Source organism: Acanthisitta chloris, unplaced genomic scaffold (assembly GCF_000695815.1).
Source record: "Acanthisitta chloris isolate BGI_N310 unplaced genomic scaffold, ASM69581v1 scaffold7590, whole genome shotgun sequence".
NCBI classification, from domain to species: Eukaryota; Metazoa; Chordata; class Aves; order Passeriformes; family Acanthisittidae; genus Acanthisitta; species Acanthisitta chloris.
The window spans coordinates 143,125-168,353 of record NW_008651069.1 but is presented as its reverse complement, the minus strand read 5'-3'; the positions used below and the strand labels follow the sequence as shown (position 1 = coordinate 168,353).

The following is a 25,229-nucleotide window of genomic DNA, read 5'->3' as shown; positions in this document are numbered from 1 at the left end:
CTCTGATCTCTGCTGAAACTGCTTAAAAAGTTATTTCTTGTGATAGAGAAGCTTTGTTTCTATTAACTAGCAGTAAGAAGTCTCTAGCTCATTTCTGTATGCCTCTGATTTATTATCACATTGAAAACGTGGTAACTATTACCATAGGCTCAGTATCAACCAGTGAACAAGGAACAAACGATGCCACGTTCTCCCAGGAAATATCAGAGCCATCCGATAATTCCTGGAGCACAAAATAGAACCAAGAAATAAAAATAAATTCTTCTTCACTTTCACAGTTCTTTCATTCTTTCTTACCTCTTCTCTAGCAGATATGACCATGCAATTTTTTAATCAATAATTGTAAATGACAGAAAATTTAACCCCATGAACAAACCAAGCCCAGCTTCCAAAGCCAGTGCTGGAAAATGCAGAAGGTCCCCCAGAAGATTTGAAGCAACCTCCAGAAAGAAAGTAAGGTTATAGAAAAAAAAGAAAAGTCAGTGTCTGGGGTGAGGGGCCTTGTTGACTTCTTCTGCAAGAGGGGACAACATGGAAACACTGAAGCAGCTTACATATTGTACTCTAGTTGAATTCCTAGAAAGACATACTATACAATAGTATAATGATTAGTAAAATAACTTTACAGATGCCTTGCCTAATTTTCCTCCTCTGCATGAAGTCCCCCTCTGCAGTGTGTAAGGGGGATAGTCTATAATGCACCCAAGTCATGGACTGCAACCTGTTGATTCCCACTACCACAGGGCACCACAGCTATAGGATTGGGCTACTGGCTTTCCCTTGCAAAGACACAGGGTAAAGAGTGGCTTTCACTTACTTTTCTTGCTGGAAAAAGCTTTGTACAGTTGTTTGCTCTTGCTGCAGATGAGTCACCAGTCTGGCCTCTCTTTACAGGCAGACTGTCAAATTTTCTCTAGATTCTGGCAAGATTATTCCCATACAGCAAATTTGGCTAACCGCTGTGTGTCTCTGTCGCTCTCTACAACCTCTCTCTTTTCCTCTCTACAACCTCAAAAGTCACTTGTGGGGGGCATTAACATTTAAATTATGTTATTGCAAAAATGCAATAGGGGAGTCCAAGGCAACTGAAGATTTGAACATATGTGAGTACCCAAGAACCCCTCCAGGACAAGGGGTTTAATGTACATATTGCACAGCCAGGGGAGCACACCATGGTTGACCATAAAACATGGGGCTTCCCTCCATTTCCACTTCTGCTGTGGCAACATGGGCAGGACTCCGGCCCTTTGCCAGACACTCTGGGTGAGCCTGGAAGCAGATCGCTTTCCAAAAAGCTTCAAACTATAAAACAGGGGAGTAAGAAAAACTAAAACAGTTGCACCAGGTATTTGGGGGAATGTTCTCTGCTGGTTAAAGGTTTGAATAATAGCACAGCTTTTGCATTTAATTACACAATCTCTTTGTTTCTACCTTTACTTGACGTTTTCTCTTTGAGAAAGGAAGTGTTTCCAAAGAGTGCAGCAAATACCTAGGAAAACAGTTGGGGCTGACTGTCGAAACTTGCTTGTCTAACAGAGTCTCAGCAAGATGATGTGCTGCTCTATTCTATTTTAATGCCTTTAGGTTTGTAGGAGAAGAATGTTATCAATTAATGATTCTCAGACTGCCAGGTTCAGTTGTTTCTGATACTCTGTCCTTTAGCCAAATGGAAGCTATTATCCTCAGTTAATGACCTTAAGCAGGAGGTGTTTACACTAATGCAGAACATTTATCACTGCAAGTAAAGTATTTGCATTGTCACAGATAAAAACAGCTTAATTAGAATGACTTTTGCAAAATGAGGACAGACATTTTAACAAGGAATCAAAATAATTCAAAAACCTCCAAACTTCACTCTGTATGACATAAGCATTGTTTCCTATTAAAAGATCAAATTTATCAGGATTGTAAACAATTTTTATGTTTACACAGAATTTAGAAAAAAAAAATCAGCTGATGATTTCAACACTACCTAGAGAAGCTGCTAACAAGAAAAGTAAAGCATTGCATAGAGATTTGCTTGGAGGAAGCGATAGTGAAGAAGGGTCAAAGCATGAGAGATTGCTATAACAAGAGGAGACTTTCTGGAAAATGATATTTTCTCATTTTCTGGACTTTTCAAAATTAGATCTTATTTCTGTCAGCAGCACTATGGCAGGTCATTTTTTGAAAGATCTTAGAAACAATAGCCTACATATTGAGGGAAATGTTTTTGATGAAAATAAAATTGTCTAGTACTTTGTGCACTTTTGCAGGTAAACTATAAACAAAGATTGCAAGGGAAGTATTTTATATTTGCTGCAAAAGCCCCTTTAAGTGCTCTTGCCAGTAGAGGTGCTGCAACAGCAAAACCTTTACTAATGCTCAAGAAAAATGAGGATTTATTATTTAGAAAAGCATAGTGTAGTACTGAGCTACCATAAAGAAATGAAATGACAGCAGTATAGGACAGTCATAAGGTGAAAAGAAAACCAGCTCTGTTACCATAAGCATCAAAATCAGAAATACTAGATTAAAAACTACAGAAATACTGTAGTTTTTATATAGCCATGGAGTGTATATATGCAATATATTTTAAGCTTCTTATTTTAAAATAGTAATTAGTTTAATATGTAATATTATGTGTGTTAGGAAATGAGAAAAAAATTCCATGACTGCAAAAATGTATTGACTTTTTGGTCTACCCCTAAAAACCATTATATAAGCCAAAATTTAGCAAGCAAATAAAATGTGAATAAGAGGATGAATTAAATTTATTCAGGGGAACAGGGCATAATGCCCAAAAGGCAAACTAAATACTGCCATTTATAGCTGTCAATGAGGCTGAAACAACTACACTGGCCCACAAGAGCACTGTAGAAGAGCAGGTAGGGGCACAGAAGAAATAATATGGAGAAGTTTTTCCATGCAGTAATTTGTTATAACCACATGGCACTGACATACTATCATCGAGTATTTCCTTTTTAAATCCTTGGCACAAATTTAATTGCTGAAATAGTGGTCAGATCTGGGTTCTCTCTTAAAAGTTGGTGATCTATCATAGACAATTGTATTTTACTATTTGCATTGTTTATGTTTTACCATTTTTAGATGGTAATCACAGTCTGATCATTAGTCCCACAGATGTATAACATGTAACTTTAGTGCAGGGAATAGCCTAACCTTACTTTAATACAGACATTGAGAAAATCAAATTCATTGCATTCACAGTATATTACAGCTTGGTTCACTGTGATTGCCCCCAGAAAGACATGAGTGAAACCATAGGGTAGCTTCAGACTTTGTGGAATGTGCAGGTATTGCAGCTCATCTCATGACTAGATGGGCCTGGGCCATCCATCTCTGTGTTTATTAAATATGAAGGTCCTGCATAAGATCCCCTCCCCTGGCCTTGTGGGATTCTGCCTCCCCAACATTTAGCCCTTTACATTCATGGATTTCTCCTTTACATTCTTATACACAGGTGACTGCTCTTAATCAAGTGCAGAAAGTGCAAAAATACAAGTCAGCCATGCCATACTACTGGCCTACAACTCTGCAAGGATGAGGATCCTTGGGAACGAAAGAAACCTTCACCCCACAGAAACATAGGCTAGAATGAATACATGAAGGACTGAATGAATGATAATGCACGTGAGATGAGAGAAAGGGCTAATGAAGAGGGGAAAGAGATCTAATGGCAACTGCAGGGAAGGGCAGTGGGTGGGTGGGAAGAACTGCAAGGATGAAAACAGTGGACAGGAGGAAGTCTGGAAGTGCTATTTCCACATAGCTAAAAGAATTAACTTGGAAGTTCACACTGAATTTTCACACAGTCTTCACTGCTGAAAAGATCATGCATTCATACAACCACAATCTGGAAAAATCTACAGAGACTAAGAGGTCTCCAGGGAGATAGATCAGGAGCAGCAGTGCTCACTGGGATTTGCACCACAGAGATGGAACGGGAGAGGTCTGACATGATGGGAGGCTGCTTCAAAGAGGAAAAAGTGTTTGGACAGTGGCCATGGACCAGCCAGCACTTCCAGGAGGCAATGCAGTGATGGTAAGTTTGTCATTAACCACACCATGATTGCCTCCCAGATAGGATTAAAGCTACGTATGGAACTGACCATACCAAAAAGCTGATACAGAAGTTACACAGAGGAAAAGGTCCCCAGGATAACTGTAAAAACTGTAGACTTTGAAAGAAAAATTACATCAAAAAGTTGATGTAATTTCTAAATTAACTTCACAAATTCAGACAGTCAAAAATCATCTCGTTCAGAAGGCTTATGTCTGACTTACAAACAGTTTCTAAAACTACGACTTGATAATCTTTTTCACTTTAGATTTTGAAGTCTTTGTGGCAAACCTGCTTCTTCTTTACAACCACAAGTCCAGATATATCAGTTGCTTCTGATACAGAACATCAGAAGGCAAAGCAGCATGAAAAATCCTGTGAGATTCTCAGTAAGATTGTTGCCACAATCATTATGATCCACAAATCAGTGTTATTTATTGCAGTTTTTCTGTAAATATTGTGTCTCAGACATATAACCATGTTATAACAAGAAGCATCTCTTTCAAAACAAAAAAGATCTTATCTTTTTCCTGTTGCAGAACTTATGTACAGCCAAGTTGCCATAGATCTCAGTTGGGCCTGGACTTCGTCCAAGGAGCTTAAGAGATTAATCATGAAAGCAACCTATCAAATGAGCTCTGCACATAAAATCTGAACAGATATCAAACAGGCAAGTTATTTGAGTAATGCTTAAAACTTAATAAGGCAACAATCAGAACGATAGTTCACTTACAGAATAAAATGGTCAGAAATGATAATCAAATGCCATACTTCCAGAAATCAAGCTTTGAATGGTCTGAACTGCTTCAGCTGTTCAGTGACCTCCTTATGAACAGTGGTGATAAGAACTTAGCAGAGATTTTTAGCTTGATGGAAAGAAAAAGATAGCCTTATGTTTTGGCTTGGTCATAATTAAAATGAAATTTTAGTGAGTTTAAGCATTAAACAAAACTGAATGCACGTAAGCAAAAATGATCTGCAAAATCTTCAAAAGAGGACTAAGTGAACTACAGAGTACTATAAATCTAGATTACATCTACTTCCACCTGCAATCATAAAGGCTAGTTACTTGAATGCAAAAACAAAACACGCTAAATAGCACAAATAAAACCAATTAAGAAACAGCACTCTTGTAATCCATCTTGGCAGATATTTTTCATGCAATGATAGAAGGAAAATCACCATCAAGAAGAGAAATCGATGAAATGTTTGCAAAGATGTATTTCTGCCAAGAATGGGGAAGAAATTCAGTCTTTATTTAAAAGCTCTTACTTTTCCTTTGTCTGGTTTCTACTTCATCATTCCAGTTTTATTGGTAAAATAGTAAAAGGACACACAGAGGAGGCAAAATTAAAGAAATGGGGAAAACACATATGCATTATAATTTTTGAAGACATAAATTTTGTTTCCAAACCCTAAGACAAACTGTATTTGCCAGAGGACCCCCTAGCATAGAAGACCAGGACAGGTACACAGCTGGAGTGCAGCAGCACCCAGGATTGCAGAGCTGAAAGGCTGAAAGGCTCAGGCACTACAGACAGCAGTGTTGCAGCACTATGAGGGCCAGCATGGGCCAGATGTCCAAGGTGACTCAGGAGTACACAGGAGACTCTGCAGCCCAAGTGTTGCATAAACTGAGGGACCTTGCAGGGCTTTAGGGCTCAAACTTCACTGCACACACTGGCAGCATCCAAAGTGCTCCACATCCCTCTGCACACCTTTGTTTCCACTGCAGAAAAACTAGGGGTTGAAAGTGATAAGGAAAGGTTGCTATGAATAAAAAAGACCCTAGTCTGGACAGGTAGGAAGGTACAATTACAGTGCACAAGCAGAGGAGATCTGCAGGAGGCAAAAGTTGAGGCTCTCCCAGCTAGCTCATTCCACTGAAGCATCTTGACTTTGGGATAAAAATGGGTCAATTAAAGCTAGCACCATCATCATACGCATACATCAGTCTCATCATCCAACTGGTCTGTGGACATTCTTGGGGAGACAATCTTCATGCCTACATGAGATAAAATGTCCAAAACACGACTGCTTTGTCTGCTGAGGTAGAGCTTGCAGACTCTGACAGACATGCCAGAGTGGGGCAACACAAATATATGTATAATTTGGGCACATCAGCCCAAATGGTTGGCAGGACAGTAGTGTTTCAGTGCCATCCTTAGCTCAGTGACATCTAGAGGTAGTTCAGTTATTGATTAGTTTTTGATCCTGCATAATGAGAGACACAGGTTCTGCCTCTGTCAGGCCTCACATAGAGCCTGGACCCAAAGAGCTCAGAATCATAGAATCATAGAATTATAGAATGTAAGAGACCTTAAAGATCATATAGTTCCAATCTCCCTGCCATGGACAGGGCCAGCTTTCACTCCACCAGGTTGCTCAGAGCTTCATCCAACTTGGCCTTCAACACTGCCAGGGATGGGACATCTCACAACTTCTCTGGGCAGACTGTTCCAGTGCCTCACCACCCTCACAGTAAAGAATTTCTTCCTCATATCTAAGCTAAACCTACTCACTCTCTTTCAGTTTGAAGCCATTCCCTCTTGTCCTGTTGCTAAGTGCCCTCATAAAAAGTCCTTGTCCATCCTTCTTGTAGGCTCCTTCAGGCACTGGAAGGCCACAATTGGGTCACTCCAAAGCCTTCTCTTCTCCAGGTTTAACAATCCCAATTCTCTCAGCCTTTCCTCACAGCAGAGGTACTCCATCCTTCTAATCATCTTGGTGACTTCCTCTGGACTCATTCTAACAGGTCCATGTCCTTTCTGTGCTGAAGACCCCAGAGCTGGATGCAGCCAACCTCACACAATCACCTATCTGTCTCTTCTTTCCCCTCACCTCCACAAGTTCTGTGCTGGAGATGCAGATAGAGCACTCCCTTACATACGGTACAGCTAGTTTTTTAGAGCAGCACAACTCTGTGGGACCAAAGCAGAACCAAGAAAAACCCAGGCGCTGCAACAAATTAGAAACTGAAGCAGAACTCAGGATCCTACTCTGTCATTCTTCCTGGTATGAATTTAAAGACATTGCTATTATTTAACGTACTGATGCAGACTTTGAGTGCAGGACATAGTAACTCAGTCTTAAACATCATCTTTAAGTGACACAGCCCTTATTGCACTTATTTGTTTCTATTGCACAGATAAGGTAGAGACACAGGCAGAATATAGGCAGAAAAAGAAGCTGCTATGTTGCTAGGAAACTAATTCAGAAAACACTGACAATACTTACAGGGTAAGGTTGAACAACAGTAAGGAGGATTGATTCTTTGCAGCTTCTATAAAAAGAAAAAAAGTAAGATCAAGTAAAGATTCATACTTTTATTCACTACACATAACCATCTTTTCTTTTTAATGGAGAAAACTGTAGTAATATAGCAAAATGTCTATTACAATGACATAGCAGAGAATTACAGAGATTAATAATATGCCAAAATAACAAAGGATATTGAAAATCAAGTTTTTTCCAATCTAACAAATTGAATTGACTTAACTTTACAGTTTATGCCACAAAAAGTTTGCTTCAGCAGAGACCTGCATGCTGCAATAAATATTTCCTCCAGGAAGAATGAAATAACCTTTGATTAATTGTATTAGTTCAGCATTTATACACTACGAATTTCTTTCACCTACTTTACAAATGCAAGTCACCTTTTATACCATCTAGCTCTTGTATACTTGAAGCCAAATCTATTTGAAGACAGCAGTGGCTTTTTTCCAAACAAAAATGGGGATAAAATCAAGCCCCCACACATCTTCTCTAGCTTACCTTTTTAAATCAAGATCAATATTTGGTGAATTGCTAAATAAAGGTTTTTCATTCAATTTAAACAGCTCTTCTTTAGGATGAAGTTAACAAATGGAAAACATATGAGCAGCTCGAGAACCCCAACTGATTTACAGGATAATGAGATGAAATTATTAGGAATCTTGATGTGATCAAGTTGTCTAGACAAATGATAAATATATATTTTGACTATTGATGGGCAGTTGGGGGCAGTGGATAACTGGGGAAAAGAAAGGATAAAGTCGAAGAAAGAAAAGCCAATCAGAGTCAATATATCTTGTATTACACTGTTGGTCAGATGCCTGCTGAGGGCAATATCAGCTAACAAAAAGGCAGTTGCCATTTTGGTGAGATGGAATTGAATTTATGTTGGTTTTACTACTTTCAAACAGAAATTGCTTATTTATGTGTCTTATTGCCTGGCTAACTGAAACACAACTGACTTGGCATGCCTGACCTGTTCAGCAGAGCTAACGAAAATAAATCACACTACATTGGTCTTATAAAATGTCACATTATATACACATTCACACCTTTGATATCCAACTTAGAAGGCCAAAAATCAAAGAAAATAGAGGCGAGTCTGAAGGCCCAGTCTCAACATTGGTCTGGAAAGCCAGGCTATACTTACTGAAGCCAACACATCACTGAATACCAACAGAGACAACAAATTCTCCTTTTGTCAAAACCATTAGTAATGCAAGGGGCAAACTCTGACCAAATATCCCACAACTAAAGAAAAATTTGTTAAGCTTCAATCTTTACTTCTCTTATTAGATATTTGTATCATTTCACTAAAAGGTTATAAAGACTTTTCAAAAAAAAGGATTGAAGGTTTTGGCTCCCTGTCTGGGCCTGGAGCAACAGAAATAAAACTAAGTTAGAAAGTTAAAGAAAATTAATGAGGAGCTACAGGTGGTGAAATTATATATTCTGCCACAAACCAGCATAATTTTATGCCTTTCAGATATAATTATAACTACTTACAGGAATTTCCCACAATTATTTTTCATTTCAGTAAAACATATTCCAAAGTTAAATTTCAGAAATTATTTATTGAGTCATGAAACAGCCTTTATAGTGTTCATAATTCTGAAAATTTACAGTTCAGTTTTAAGGTCTGTAAATTTCTGGAAACCTCCACAATTATTTTTTGTTATTAACCATTGTTATTCTCAGAGAGTTTAAAGCTTATAGTTGAAAAAAAAAGCAATGTCCATTCTGGTTTGGGTAACAACTACATTCCCCCTGCTATTTTTCTATTCTACCTACCATATATTGGGGAATCTGAAAATGCATGATAAGAAATGTAATTTATTTCAAGAATCTCACGGCCACATCTATCCAATTGTGACTGCTATATTACTCTAGACATATGAGTAGACAGAAAGGCACACAGCAGTTAGCTATGGGATAAACTGCAGTCCTGGGATAATTATACTATGCCCAACTGACCTCTGCAATTACTTCCAACACACTAATATATGTATCTCATGCAGCATAAGATTACCACCACCCCTGCCTCCTGTGGTCCAGCTACCTTAGAGAGTTGTCTATAAAAATGAAAATCAGCTGCTCCTGAAAATGTTTTTTAGCACTTCATTATTCTTAGATTAAATCTGTCCAGGTGCCAGTTTAGGCAAGATTCATCCTAGACTAACACAAGATTTTTTTAAACCAAAAGGTCAAAAGATATATTTTGTGGACGAGACTTTCTTACAGGATAATCATTTCCATTGGAAGGATGTTAGACCCTGGACAATTCATTCAGCATTTGAGGCTATAATAAGGCCCTTTGGAGTATCTGGACACAAATACATTACACATACACAAAGTTGATGTCAAACACCATGAACAGACCCCTCACCATTAGAGCAAACATTTTCTATAAAACTCATGCTACATACAAAACACAGTACAGCTACAAAAGAACTAAATATTTAATCAGCATCTTCTTGACCTTCAGTACTCAGTCACAACTCCACTGCTCATTTTAAAACCTTCTGAACTAACGATGACAAAGCTCCACAGGACAGCACATCTTTATACTTCCAGTATGATTAGCAAATTCTATAAATCTCTATGACAAACCTTGCACAGCACTGGAGACTGTCAGTGGTACCATGTATTGCATATGTCACAATAATGGAAAAACGATGGAATCACTGACCATGTGATCTGTGAGTTTTGTAGCTTAAATATATGTGGACATATGTATGTTCACTTATGACAACAGAACTCATAGACAGTTTAGATTACATAAACTAGGTATGTCACCACATTTAAATGTGAGCTACTTCTTTTAAACAACTTCTGAAACAGAGGCAAAAAACCCCACAATTGCAGTCTTACTTTCCCCCCGAAATGTTCTTTCTCCTCCAAAATGTGACTAAGCCTTTTTTAAAAAAAAATAAATATATATTAAAGTTATCTCATTACCTTTCATACTCACTTAACAGCTACATATTTTTTTTCTATTTTAAATCTGTATACTCTTTTATGCTCTTTTAGAGTCACTCAAGACCGAATGTCTGGAACTCCAGGCTTGGACAACAGCTGTGGATGTTTTGGGTGCTCTGCCATCTGTCCAGCTAACACCAACACCACAATAAAAGAAGTTTCTTTCATTTCATGTCATTAAAATCAAACGGTGAGAACAAGGCTAAAATCTGAAAACTCTGAGGGGAATTTCAGTGATTCATCTCTCTGTCCTTCTCCGTGTCCTGCGTGCTGATTATATTTGTCTGTTCTCTCTACTCCTTACAGCTACTTAGGCTGTAACAAGGAGAGAATATAGATGGTTTGAGAATCAAATTATGTCACATTATAAAGGTTAAAGTTGTATTACTAAGTATCATGCATCTTGGGCTACATGAGGCGTTAACATTCAGTTACAATGCCAGCCATTGACTTGATCTGTCATCTTGAGGCTGGAAATTGCTGTCTCTCTCCTGCTTCTTGCTAGCTGGAAGAGAGGAAGGGCAAGGGCAGAGGAGGGATGTGGGGGAACCCCAGTATCGGAGCCAAATGCAGTAAGTGGGCCTATTTGTTGTATGCATGTTACAGCAATATAGCAGAAGAATAAAGATAAATTACATATCTTGCTCTTAAAAAGGGAGAATGAAAAATTATTGTTTATGCTAATTTAAAAGCTTATAGCAATTTTACATATTACAGGAGTACTTGGCTTCTCTCCCACTGAAGATGAACAAATTCAGAATTGACATATAATAAATAATATGATTTACAGGTACTGCAGTTCAGAAAAATCTTTCTCCTGACCACAACTTAGCTCCACTTCACTCACAATGAACATCAAAATCTGAAACTCTTGTTTTGAAATGCTTTGTTCTCTGCTATTTTAGGATCATCTGTTTAACTTTGCGTCTCACTATTGATGACAAAGGTCTGAATTCCACAGTTGTGGAGTTTGATTCATGATCTGCAGTATGTTTCACACTACATTTTTGAAGTGAGAAATGGAAATCAGTGGGTCAAAAACTAACTACAAAATATAACAGTTTACCTCAAATGACCTATTCAAAGCTAAGGAAACTGGAAATTATCTTCAAATTTTAGCATCTAAGCTAGAAAAAAATCATTCAATGGTTGAATGTCTTTCAACTTCATGAAGATTAAGGCAGTAATAATGAACAAAGAGCTTGCAAAGTCACTCTATTTTAGTACATTTCTAATTACTTTATAGAATGAATCATAGAATCATAGAAAGGTTAGAGTTGGAAGGGACCTTAAAATCATCCAGTTTAACTAAGGATCATTTTGATTTGAGCTGTATATACATTTTTACATAAAACTTGTTCTACCGTATTTATCTTCACCTAGGGAAGCTCCAAGTTTCACTTCTCCAGGCTTTTATCATGAGCAACAATTCCTGTGGAAAAAAACAGCTTTCCCCAGAGATACAGGTAGATTTATTTCCAGGGCTCAAGACATCTTCTGGAAGGACCTTGGTGAGACAGAGTAGACCCATCTTAATCCAGAGCAAACACATACACAGAGTTAGCCTCCAGGTCCTGTAATGATGCCAGCCTGTCTGACTTGACTATGGGAACCTTGATAAACTAGCAGACAAACTGAGTACTCATGGACACCCATGAGACAGCACAGAGGGACCTAGAAAGAGAGGCATTAAGAAGGGTAAGCTTTTCCCCAAGGCTATTTTTGTCACAGGAGAAGCAGTGCTGTGCAAATAGGAACACACATGCTAAAAACCCTCTGCACCAGAGAACTCCTCCACCAAGAGCCATGGTATGTAAGAGTCTTCCCCTTCCATTTCCAAAAGTAACACTGCAGCACACAAACTACAGGCAATGGTTCCATTTCAGTCTCTGCCTGTCCAGCTGGCTGCAATGACCTGTGTCTCTCTGAAGGTCCTATACACAGCTAGAGACAGACATTCCTGCCATCATGCTATGCAGACAAGGCATGGAATACCACACATGGCATTACAACTCCATCTCAGAAAACAGTTGCAGGAGGGCAGCAGGCAAGAAGCATAGCAAGAGGCTGATGAAATAAGTTTCACCACCACAAAGGTGAGGTGTCGGGTCCCAGTTTGGGGAGAAGGGGTAACACTGAATTATATATAGCTATGGAAGGTGGGACATGTGGCCAAGGTGCCAAGCTTTGGGTTCAGACACATGAGGAACAACTTAAGAGATGAACAGGAGCATTAGCTTAGATGCTGTTTTGTTTTTTTTTTCTGGGGATGTCAGAGCACAGAACACAAAGATCATGGTGTTCAGGCTTATTTTTGGAGACAGGAAGGGTACATTGGAATCCCAGTTATCAGAAGGCACAGGGATCACAATCACATTTGGAAAGCTGTGGCTGCTTTGTCTACTGATGTTAATGGTGTTACCTGCCCTTAGCCTTGCCATCAATGCAGTGAAATACTCTTGACATCCAAGCAACTTTAACTTGTGAACTCCTAAACTCTAGAGTTTAATTTGCATACCCTGCTGCTTCATGGGGTCCTTAAAATTTAAGTCTGCCATCAAATATGTGAGGACTTGTAGCAGCAGAAGCAATCTGCACAAGAATCTGAGAATTTGCAATTCCTCTTTGAAAGTCTGAACTCTAAAACTGTGCAAGTAATGGGTGCTTGAAATGACCACTGCCACATAAAGTATAAAATACATAAGCATGGGATTATTACTGCACTGCAGGATCAAACAGCAGCAGAAACATAGCAGAGAGAAAAGATGCTCTGATTCAAACATAAATAACTTCAATAATAGCATACTGAAAATTACTGTCAAAGCAAATTGTGTTTTATATAAATGTTCTTCTTTATTTTAAAGGCCTGGCATAGTGTGAAAGTCAATCTTTAAAATTGTCACAGTCTGCAGCTGCAGTAATTGGAACCCTTGTTGGCAGTCTCTGTATGGGGTCGAGGAGTGAGTGTGTCTGCAGGCTGAATTATGTTTGCTTCCTCTGATAGAAGTGGTCCCTTCAGATCAGGACTGTGGCACACTGGTGGGCTTTCATACAAGAGACACCACTTCAGATGCCTCTGTAGTAAAGGCTTTGTGAATAAAAAAGCCTCTCATTCTCTAAGGCTGGCCATCTGTCAAGCTTTCACATATACCATATTCACTCCATTTTCTCCTTTATTAGCACTGTGGCAAGGTGAGCCCTATAAGGCTGCTGTTCTTGAATTTCAGTGTTGCATGAAGACCAGTATTTACCTCTAGTCCAAACAATCCTCCTCTCCACAAATACTCAAAGTTGTCCAGTTTCTTATATTCTCAGATTTAAGGCTAATAGCTTTGTAACTGAGTTACCAAAATGTTGGTCAAACAGTAAATACCTGTGTGTGCTGTTCAAGACTGCCTTGGTAATGCTACTTGAATACCAACAGCAACATTACACTGCTATCAAACTGCTGAGCAGTCATACCTGCTCCTTACTACACAGGCCTTCAATTAATTCTGAAGTGCACCTCTTAATATCAGTGATATGCGGAAAACTCCACACTGACTGAGGCAACCATCTTCCTATTTACACAGATCCATGACAGTCCTCCTCAACCCCTGAGAAAACTTCATGTTAAACTTCAAGACCAAAGAGAGGAGTTACTAACACTGGAGTTGTCTGATCCAACAGAATCAGTATTTGCTCATTTTGGTCACCATAAAAAAAAATGAGAGCCAGATGGGCATGTGTGTTTATCAGATGGATCGAGACTTTCACCAAGTCCAACTGTTAGCATCCCACTGCTACACCATCACAGCATCAATGACTTCATGTTGCATGAAGATGCTGCATAGCTGAGGAGAAAAATGTAGTGTTTACTCCCCTATTAATTAATTGTTCAGCTGTCCTCTTCTAATTAGACTTTCTGCACATTAGTTTTAAAGAATCAAAGACAGATAAAACGGGATAATATTGGTCTCTCAGGTCACTCATCCAGGCCAGCTTTTCAGTGCTACTTTTCCTATCATTAACTGCCAAAGTCCCAGAAGGTCTGAAGAAAAGTTAATTCTCAAAGTGTAATGAACAAAATGTAATATAAACTAGCCTCAAGATGCCTATTGATGACACATCTTTAGAAATGGTGCTATGTAGCTATTATACAATACTACCAAAGTAAAATATTTACAGACGAAGTTGGTCACACTATAGAAAGGTCAGTTCTACTGTACTGAAAATTTCATTATTTGTCATACTACCCTGTTTCCATCAGACTGCAATAACTTTTAAATGGCATTTCCATGGGCATGTTGAGTGAGCTCATTCAGACAGAGTTTCTAAATGAGCGAAGTGCAATTCTGTTTTCCCATTCTGCAGCTGTCCACGTGCAGAAGCCAGCAGGCATGCAATGGCTGCCCCACTGCTCACACTGCTCAGGTATGTTAAACAGAAGCAATTAATTTCGGATGACTCATCTTTTGTATTAACATTACTACTGAGGATATCCAGGAACTTGGAATGTATTGAAATACCGAAGTTGTGGAACAAGATGTACAATATGGTAAATTCTAACTACTCCACAAAATCCAACCCAATCTGACATGACAGATTATGCTTTGGAACAGTGGCATGAACCAATTCTCTGATGTAATCACCAGAGACATAGCAAGGGTTATGGAATGTATTCTAATTACTCAGCCATTTATCTTCAGCCTTCCAAAATAGAGGCATCATGACTTTGCTACGGCAACATAGGTGGGCATGCAAAGTTTAACTTGGAAAATGCTAAATGTAATGACAACATTCTTCTATTTTCTAAAATAATTTCTAGATTTTTGTAAATGCATCTGGATGGTTAAACTGAATTCAGAGTTCATTTACCTGGGAGAGAGAAAGAAAAGGACTACAACACCTTGAGTACTTTGCTGTACAGGTCCCATATGTTCCTCTATATTATCTGAATCCAATTAAGAAAAGCTTTCTTAAGCTGAACTGAATTTCCAGTAGTTGTTTAGACATCTCGATGCAGCCACATAGTCACTTCAATTTTTATTTCAGTAGTGGAAACAGACAATAATGAAGGTTAAAGATTGAAGGAAATGACGTGGCAACTTTCCAAACTCTGAAAATTGATGTTATTGCATTCACTTATCTAAGTGTAAAAGAGAGATTAACAATATGATTTAGCAATTGAAAAGGATGTTTCAGGGAGCAAATGTAATTCTAATATTCACATAATGAAGGCTTGTTGGTTTCTTTTTTTTTCTTTCATAGAGAAACAATGTAAACTTTCACTTAGAAAATAAATTCTGCTTTCTAATGGTTTGTTTTTAATGTCCATTTTTGCTGACACTATGTTAGAAAGTAAAAATCATCGCTTTACTTAATAACTTTTTTCTCTAGTGTGGCTGCAGCAGACCTCTCATGCCCCATCGGAAGCGAAAGGTTTGATTCAATTGATGTTGGGCTACTTTTTGTCATTTTAAGTGGCAGAGCAGCATAAAGTTAGCCCAGAAATCAACAAAAACTTCACAGCATGTCTAATAGCTATTTTCACAGAAATGTAAATCTGTGCAGAGGTTAAAACTGCCCTGGTGACTGAATAAGCAACGTGAGGCTCTGCTACCACAAACCATCAATCCAAAGCTAGACTGGCAAGTGACTGCTTGTGGCCACAGTGACATGAAAGGATTTGAAAGAAAGTCCACTTGTTGGGACAGCCACAGCATCTCCTGGCAGCAGGAAAAGTGATGCTGCTGTCTTCCATGAAACTCTGCCTCTAGCAGAGCTTTTGTTTGCCTGCATAGTCTTGACAAAAGTTAGGCAGTTGATAAACTGATATTAGTATAAAGCAAGTATTGCTTCATTAGTGCTTCTACTCTCCCGACAGTTTACTCCTACTCTGATTTTTGTTATAGGTGGACATACTTTGGACAGAGAATATCCATTGTAAATGTGGATATAACATTTTATACAGTGAAGTTTGGTCATTCTAGATAGCATGGCAGCTAAGAGATAAAGAGTCATTCAATAAAATGCATTATCTAATGCCAAACACTTCGAATAAATAATTACAGCAATAAATGAAAGACTAGAGTAAACTTGCTGTTCCTTGCTGAGAAACAAAGAGATTACACAATCTAAAATTATATTTCAAATTGCAAATAAGAAAGTGAAAGAAAAGAGAGTTGAATATGTTAGAAACTGTAGAGGAGTAATGCTGATATCTATACAATTGCAAAAGAGATTTATGGGAGTTACATATTAAAGAGGACAAAAGATCACTAAAGATGTGAAAATCTTAGAGATATTTTTATTATGTGACAAATTAACCATAATATTTTATGATCAGATTCATTTTCACTCTTATCGAAACATTAGAAATCATTACAGCTGCTATTCATAATCTGTACAGCACTGGCATTTTCATTTTCAAGTTTGGGCATTGTGTATGTAGTAATGAAAGGTCAGGCCTTCACATACATCCTTCATTCCTGCAGCTATTAAATTTTTTCTTTTCCTTAATGCTTTTCAAAAAGCAGAATATGAGATAAATTTTGCTGATTAAATGTTAAATGCTTTAGGATCATCTTGTTTTAGAGAGTTATCTGAGTTTTCATTAATTATGCATAACATTCACTTAGGGCTATTTTGTGTCAGAAGTCCTTCACGGCATTATCTTAGCTCTAAGTAATTCAGCCAATAAAGAAAAAGAAATTAAGAGAAAGATGCATTCAGAAAGGAGATAAAGCTCTTGAATTCTGGAGAATATTGTATTTTCAAGCACTATATTATAAACTGTTCTCAGTTCAATATTATTGGCTTTGTTGTTCCTTAAGAAAAACACATTCATTCAAAGAGTACTGGTATTTTTCTTTCAGATGTCTGAACACTATTACTTCTGCTTTCAAGTCTTATCTGCTTCATTGGAACCAGACTATCTGATCCTATCTAAGAGCACCTCTATTCTTTGCTATGGAACACAATGCTATTATTATGTTTTAAATAATTACAGATTGATGGAAATAATTTTAAGACATAAATGTTCCAACAAAATAAGATTCATTCCATTCCTCATTAACAAAAGTTTCAGCAGTCAGTGACTTGTGGCTTTTATTATTAGCATTACTGCAATTATTATTAGATCTGCAAAGTTAGACAATTGATGGATACTGAGCTGCAAAGACTAATGCAGAATGATTTTTGCTTACTGTGTCTGGAAGAGAAAATTGATTGGTCAGATGCCAAAGACATATTCATGTGCCACTGGAACAGTATAAGTGATGGCAAACGTGATTTTATAATGATTTGGATGGGTGGCCAAAGAGGCTACTCTTGTTCAGGTACTGTGCATGTAGCACAGTAATTCAGACAGCAGCAGACCTGATGTGCAAACTATTTGGCAATATTTGTGTCCTCACATATTATTTAATATATTTAAGAAGTAGACTGTTAGTAGAAGAAATTCAGTCAGAACTTCTGCCAGACAATTAGCCACTTACTTGCTTCTGTTAAAGTGCATTAGTTATTAAAAAGTCCTGCCATGAATATATACCATATATCCAGAATGTTTCATATTCAAAGGTTCATCCTCCTTTAATTTATTTAAAGGAAGAATTTATTTACTGTGCTAAAAACAATAAAATAGGACAAGTCTATTCTATCTAAAGCTCTGTCTAACCTTTCAAAATCATATGGCTCATTGTCATTTAATGCATCTAAATATTTATGCTGATTAACCTAATAATGCATTTATGCTGTTATATCGTTTATTTTTTCCCTTTTTTGCACCACTAGAACTACATCATTTGTTTTACACTTACCTTGAGAGAAAGAATCATTAATATGAGTCTCACTGAAAAGTTACAAAGCAAATGTATGCTGCTCATAAAAGTAGTCCTTAAGATAAAACTCAAATTACACTTAAGCAGAAATTCTTCCTTGATAAATGCAAAAATATGGCAAATTATAAGGGGGGAAGGAATGTTTGAAAAGGGGAGAAGAAAATTACCCTGCAGACACAAACCAAGCATAAAATGCTGAATGGTTGCATTCTTCTATCCACACAGAAAATGAAGACATAATTGCAGTGCAGTCGGACATTGAGATGTGAGCTCCAGTCTAGATACAATGAGTAACATCAGCAGTAAAAATACGATGCCACTCTCCCCAGTAGCAGTTATACCTCTCCAAAAACACACATGCTTACAGAGTCAAGACAATGTTTCACTATCTGTACCAGCCAGATTAAAGTTCGCTTAGGGACACGATTCATGCACATGCTGCGTTCTGGCAGCCCCAGCCCACCGCCTCTGCAGCACTGCTATGCTCTGTGCTGCAGCAGGGAAAAAAAAGGTGAAAATTAACCAGTTTATCACTGTCCTCTCCAGCTTCTCAGGAGCTGCGGGTAACAGTCAGGACTGAAGGGAAGGACAGTAAAACATCTCCCTGCTCTTCAGGAAAATGGTGAGAGGGAGGAGGGAAGCTGCTCATCAGGGAGGTGAATACATAACTCACCATGTAACTGCAGCCAGAAGGTGGTAGGAGGGAAGATGGATATTGGTATAGGGGAAAAAAAAAAGACTGACTTGATGTGACTTGCTAAATTAATTTTATAGGTATTTTGCAAATTGTTTATTTGGTATACTTGTAATTTTTCAGCTAGATTTATGCCCTCTGTGGTTTGACAGGGTGTTTCTGTTCCCCCAGAGAGCCCTGAGCCTCACTGCTGCAGCTGGCAGCATGTGCTAGAGCACTGCTGCCCTACGCAGGCAGGCTCAAGGGTGATGGTGCTGGGGAGAGAGCACCCATGCCCTGGCACAGACATTGCCCCAGGAAGACCACAGCCTCTACTCCTGGCACAGGCACTCTACCAAAGTGAGAAATTACTTAACACAAATCAGCAAAGCAAGCAAAGTCATCATATGCCAGCCCTCTCAAAGCACAAGCTGTAATACCGAAGGGGCAAGTGCACAATACCACTGCTGCCACTGAATCAACCTGTCAATAACCATCTCCTCTAGGCAGAGGTTGGTGCTGTCAGTGTGGGCTGCACTTGCTGCCAGCAGGTGTCTGGGCTGGAGCACAGAGATGCTCACCTGTGAATTGCAAGTGGACCAAGGTGAGAGATTGCAGCCCAGGGACTCCATCAATCCAGCCAGCATGGCCAGCCACCCCGACACCCATCCAAACAGGAGATTCACCTCGAGATGTCTCAGGGCATGAGCTACTACAGCTCATAATATTTCTCTAGATGCTTTCTGAAATCAGAGGTACAGCTGCAAATACTTTATTTCATCCTCATCATGACTATATGCAACTAGTTTTGGCTAAAGGCCTTACTTTAAACAGCTGGAGCTCATAGAAGTGAATTTTCAATCAGGTATGGGAGCAGATTGATTGTTCAGAAATTATCCTGGCTTGTTGCACACACAAACAGACCAACAGGACTGCACACAGAGTTTTAGGCACCTTCACTCTACTGCCTGGGCTTTGGATGCTGGTTCTGGTAGTCTGAGCCAATTCAGGTATGCTGCATAAAAATGTCTTCCATAAGCCATGCAAACAACTTCACTGAGTTCAAAAAGTATACACTATTAAGGTTTCCCTGCTACAGAAAAACTCCACTAAAGAACAATCTTAGTGGCCTGCAGATTTCTTCTCTTGGGTGACCACCCCATTCACCTCTTGAACAGCTTGTACTTCTGTTTCATCCTGAGTACGTTGAGGAATTTCATTTAAAGCTAGCTCATGAACTTGTTAGGCACCACAAATATCCCTCACTTCAGCTGCAATCATGAGATAAGCACAAAAAATAAAGGTGCTTCAAAAGTCTTATCTTCTTCATTTGTACACACTGACAACGATCTATCTGTGTAAGAATAAATTCCTTGTTCCAAGGACATGCATTAAAATTCAGTTCTCAAAGGGGACATAACAGAGGATTTAGCATGCAAGGATATATGTTCTTTAAAGGCTATATGTCAAACCACAAGATTAAAAATAGACTTGTCAAAATTGGGTCCGACAGAAATCACTGTAACATCTCTATGTTCCCATGGACATAACAGTATTCCTTATGAAGTCACATAGTAATTTTTTGGGGCAACTCAGTCTTCTCTGGAGCCTAATTAAACTGCAAATGTGATTTTAAAAAAGCAAATTAAATCATTATTTTAAAATTACATTTACTGCTGATGCAAAGTGTTAGATTATGAGTATTGGCTGGCAGTCTCTTCACATCTACAGGTCAGTAGTTAATGGTCTAATGCAGGTCTAATGCTGCACTGACATCAGCAAAATAAAACCAATGAAAGGAAAGTAAAAACCGAAACATGAAAAGCAATGCAATTTTGATTATGAAAATTTTCCCATTATTACTGAAAAGATGGTAGTGATGATGCAGATAAAGGTACTTTTACAATCCATCAGGTAAATGGTTAAACTACATGTAACACTTGTGAGGAAGAGGAAGAAGACAGAAGTAGCAGAGGAGACGTGGCAAAGGCAATTCTCCTGGGCATGAGCACCCTTTCTTCCTCCCTAACCTCTTTTCATAGTAAAACAGCCTCAGGGAAAAGAAGATGAACTGATTTATATCAGAAACTTTATCGCAGTGCTGTCAAATTCATGTATTAAATAATGGCATATCAAAGCCTTCCATGATTTGAAAGACATGACACCAGCTGTGATAAACTTCTTCTGTTCTGACATTCTTGGTTTTTCACAGCTCATGATGTTATGCTCTCTGCAGTCAACAAGACTGGGCTCTTCCACTTAAGCAACATTGGGACTTTCATCTATTCACATGAATACCATGACTCACAACAAAGTACCTAAAAGTTTAACTGGACTCATGAGAGACATACAGGGAAAAGACTTCAAAGTGTCTGCTATGGTTCAGTACCTGCCTAAAAAAAATCCACTCGTTTTTGGTTTTTTTATTTTCTCAGGCAGCTAGCAAGTGATGTTGAAGGCAAGTTATGATAGTCCTCCACTGTGCTCTATGTGCCTCTGCACCATGACCCAGAGATGCTGATGTGAAATTGGTTCAAATATAAGGTGATGCAGTAAAAAAATGGTAGGGAAGTTGGTACATAGACCATTCTACTGAGGCACAACCAACCACAAATATTTTAAACCTCTACATGTTTTTGTTTAGAGGCTGGGGGATGATGGATCAAGAGCAGCCCCACCAAGAAGGACTTGCAGGTGCTGATAGCAGCTTCTTTTTCTGCCTATATTCTGCCTGTGTCTCTACCTTATCTGTGCAATAGAAACAAATAAGTGCAATAAGGGCTGTGTCACTTAAAGATGATGTTTAAGACTGAGTTACTATGTCCTGCACTCAAAGTCTGCATCAGTACGTTAAATAATAGCAATGTCTTTAAATTCATACCAGGAAGAATGACAGAGTAGGATCCTGAGTTCTGCTTCAGTTTCTAATTTGTTGCAGCGCCTGGGTTTTTCTTGGTTCTGCTTTGGTCCCACAGAGTTGTGCTGCTCTAAAAAACTAGCTGTACCGTATGTAAGGGAGTGCTCTATCTGCATCTCCAGCACAGAACTTGTGGAGGTGAGGGGAAAGAAGAGACAGATAGGTGATTGTGTGAGGTTGGCTGCATCCAGCTCTGGGGTCTTCAGCACAGAAAGGACATGGACCTGTTAGAATGAGTCCAGAGGAAGTCACCAAGATGATTAGAAGGATGGAGCACCTCTGCTATGAGGAAAGGCTGAGAGAATTGGAATTGTTACGTCTGGAGAAGAGAAGGCTTTGGGATGACCCAATTGTGGCCTTCCAGTGCCTGAAGGAGCCTACAAGAAGGATGGACAAGGACTTTTTATGAGGGCACTTAGCAACAGGACAAGAGGGAATGGCTTCAAACTGAAAGAGAGTGAGTAGGTTTAGCTTAGATATGAGGAAGAAATTCTTTACTGTGAGGGTGGTGAGGCACTGGAACAGTCTGCCCAGAGAAGTTGTGAGATGTCCCATCCCTGGGAGTGTTGAAGGCCAGGCTGGATGAAGCTCTGAGCAACCTGGTGGAGTGAAAGCTGGCCCTGTCCATGGCAGGGAGATTGGAACTATATGATCTTCCAACCCAGACCATTCTATGATTGTATGTTTTATTTACAATTGTCATCTGTTCTCATTTCTATAGTCATAAAACCTAATGCACTGAAAACTCCTCCAGTATCTCTCTCCTCTACGGTTTTGTTTTGCAATATATAACATTACCTAAAAATGGATCTGGCCTACTTAGAATATCAAATTTTCACATTCTATTTTCTGAAAACTTTATCACTTTTAGGTAGAGATAAAGGAAATATTCCAAAGAAATATTTTTAAACTGTCTAACACAACTCTCCTTGCAACAGTTTGGCTGTACAAACCACATATAATATCATGGTAAGATTTTGGTTTAAATGAGCTGCAGAACCTCAGGTTCATTTTTCTAAGTAACACACACAGCCCAAATACATTATAAAAGAGCTTTATGAATCATATTCCCCTCTCTCTGTACATAGAGACAAACGTGCAAATTCAGACATACAAATGTAGAAGACATACTGCATGCTTACAGTATGTTATTTGTCCAATAAACAGCCCTAAGACTTACATTAGCAAACTGTATCCTCAGTCCTCAGAGCATAAATTACACAATCTCCTCTTTCTACAATACAACATGGTTTCAGAAGTGTATGTCAATATGTGGTACAGTTACGTCTTTAAACCCACAGCAGTTTGTATGAATTATTACTGGATTAAAGAATGCTGGACATTACAACATGACTATAATTGGTGTAGAACACTAAGAAATTGTTTCAATACTTTTTAAGAAGCAAAAAAAAGCAGTATCTTTACTAAAACAGTTGTTCTAATATTTAATTAAAGGCTTTGAACACAAATAGAATTTCAGATAAAATGCAGAACAAAAGGGTATTTCTGGTCACAGAAGTATAATTTCCATGTAAAATTGAGCAGTAAGTAGAATGACATAAGATAAAGAATTAAAAAGAAACTGACTACAAACTCAATTAATGAATAGTTTTAATTTTTTGCTGCCTTCCAATATTGAGAGGTTTTGCTATTGTTCTTGATAATGATGCAGAGATATTTTCCTTTTAAAGTCTCAGACAGACTGTAGTGACGCACAGAAAATAATATTGAAGAGAAAGACAATGTATGGAACAAAGATTTCAGTGCAATGACTAAACCGCATGACTCCTATGTTTTTATGAAATACGGATGACCTCAAGGATTTTAAACTGCTATAGCAACCGATTTTCTTCTCCAGAACTGCCTTTTTCACATACTGCTCTCTGAGTAACAAACCTGCTGAAAAGCTGAAGTGATCATCATAAAATGGATAAGTTCCATGACATAAGATGACAAGACCTTTGCCTCTCCTGGAGTCTTGTTTGATTCATAAGCTGAACAAATTTGGTTTTAACTAAACCTCCAAGCAAGCTGAATTACTTTATTTAACAATATAGACAGTGGACTGTAGGGATTTTCCCCGGTGCAGTAAGTAAAATATATGAAGCTTTAGTCTGCATGACAAGGAACAAGAGCTAACAGAACAATTAACATTTCAGCGCATAATATGCAAGAAAGATGCCTTTGGGAAAACAAAGGCTGATGGCAATCTGGGTTTATCTCTTCAGTCTCTGTTTTACTATTTGCAGGCTCTATTTTGACATTTCCTCTTGGTTTCTCAGAACCAGCTTCTCTTGGTTTCCCAAACAAAGACAAAATATGACTAGGACAAACATCATTTGGAAATCACTTGCTGTGAAATGCATGTGATTTCTCTTTCCCCTATTCCTGTTGTTGCTTTCAGGAGGTCTGTGAAGACTTGGATATCACAAGTCAAGCAAAACGCCAAACAGAGAATGGTGTATATGGGAAAAATCCCAAGAAAAGCTAAAGCAGGAGCTAAAATGTTTCTCTTACACTATTTTTCATGTGTTGCCTGTAATAAATTACAGATGATCAATGGTCACATCAGAAATCAAGGAAAAGCTGACTAATAAATCCCAGAGAAATCTATCACATTAAGCTGCCTTTTGAAGCACTCTATTTTTAAAGGTGAATTTATTTTTAGCCATTTTTATTTTCTACTAGTTTTTGTCTCAGATTCTGTGTTTAATGAGAAACTGTTTTTCTCCTTTGACGTTCCACTGTGACCCAGAGCCATCCCAATCAGTGGTAATGTTTAACTGATGAATCTCACTTTGGGGACTAATGAGTCAGAATATGTAAAACTGTTCTCCTTCCCTTTTAACTAACCTTCTGATTGGGCATATCAGATAAAGTTAGATGTAGATACTCAATCTCTTGGCAATTTTTGGAGTCCTTGTTGGCTGCACTATTCCTAAATTAAAAATATGATCTAACTCTGTGTTCTAAGTTTTCTAGTCCATCAACCAACACAAAAGTTCCTCGAATGTTTCTATTCCAATTACATTAAACTATCAACTGCGAAGAGAGAATCTGAGTCACAAAATTATTCTTATTGGAGGGAAGCAGGAAAAAGAAAGGACTCACTAATGACAGTCTTAAGCCTTTTGATCTTATTTCTCAATATTTTTTAAAAAGCTTCAAAAAATATAATTAGACCTTGCAAACACACCATAAAAAAAAGGCACAAAAACGTAAAATCAACTGCATCAAAAGCCAGATTCCAATTTCTTACAACACAATTAAGTCCAGACATCTCTTAATCGACATTTGGATTGAGAGAGTTTTATGAGACTACTATTTGCAGAATCATAGAATATCCTGAGTTGGAAGGGACCCACAGGGATCATCGAAGTACAATCCCTGTCCCTGCACAGGACACAGCCCAAAGAATCACATCATGTGCCTGAGAGCATTGTCCAAACACTTCTTGAACTGTGTCAGGCTTAGTGCTGTAACCACTTCTCTGGGGAGGCTGTT

The 25,229-nt window shown here is 38.3% G+C and overlaps 1 protein-coding gene across 1 annotated transcript in view; it reads right to left on the bottom strand.

Moving 5' to 3' along the window:
* The window catches only part of FRMPD4 (FERM and PDZ domain containing 4), a 99,343-nt gene that overhangs the window by 20,779 nt on the left and 53,335 nt on the right, over positions 1-25,229 (bottom strand). The window contains exon 4 of the mRNA XM_009071528.1: positions 7,301-7,346. Coding sequence (XP_009069776.1) covers positions 7,301-7,346 — 46 coding nt within the window. The remainder of the gene's footprint in view (positions 1-7,300; positions 7,347-25,229) is intronic.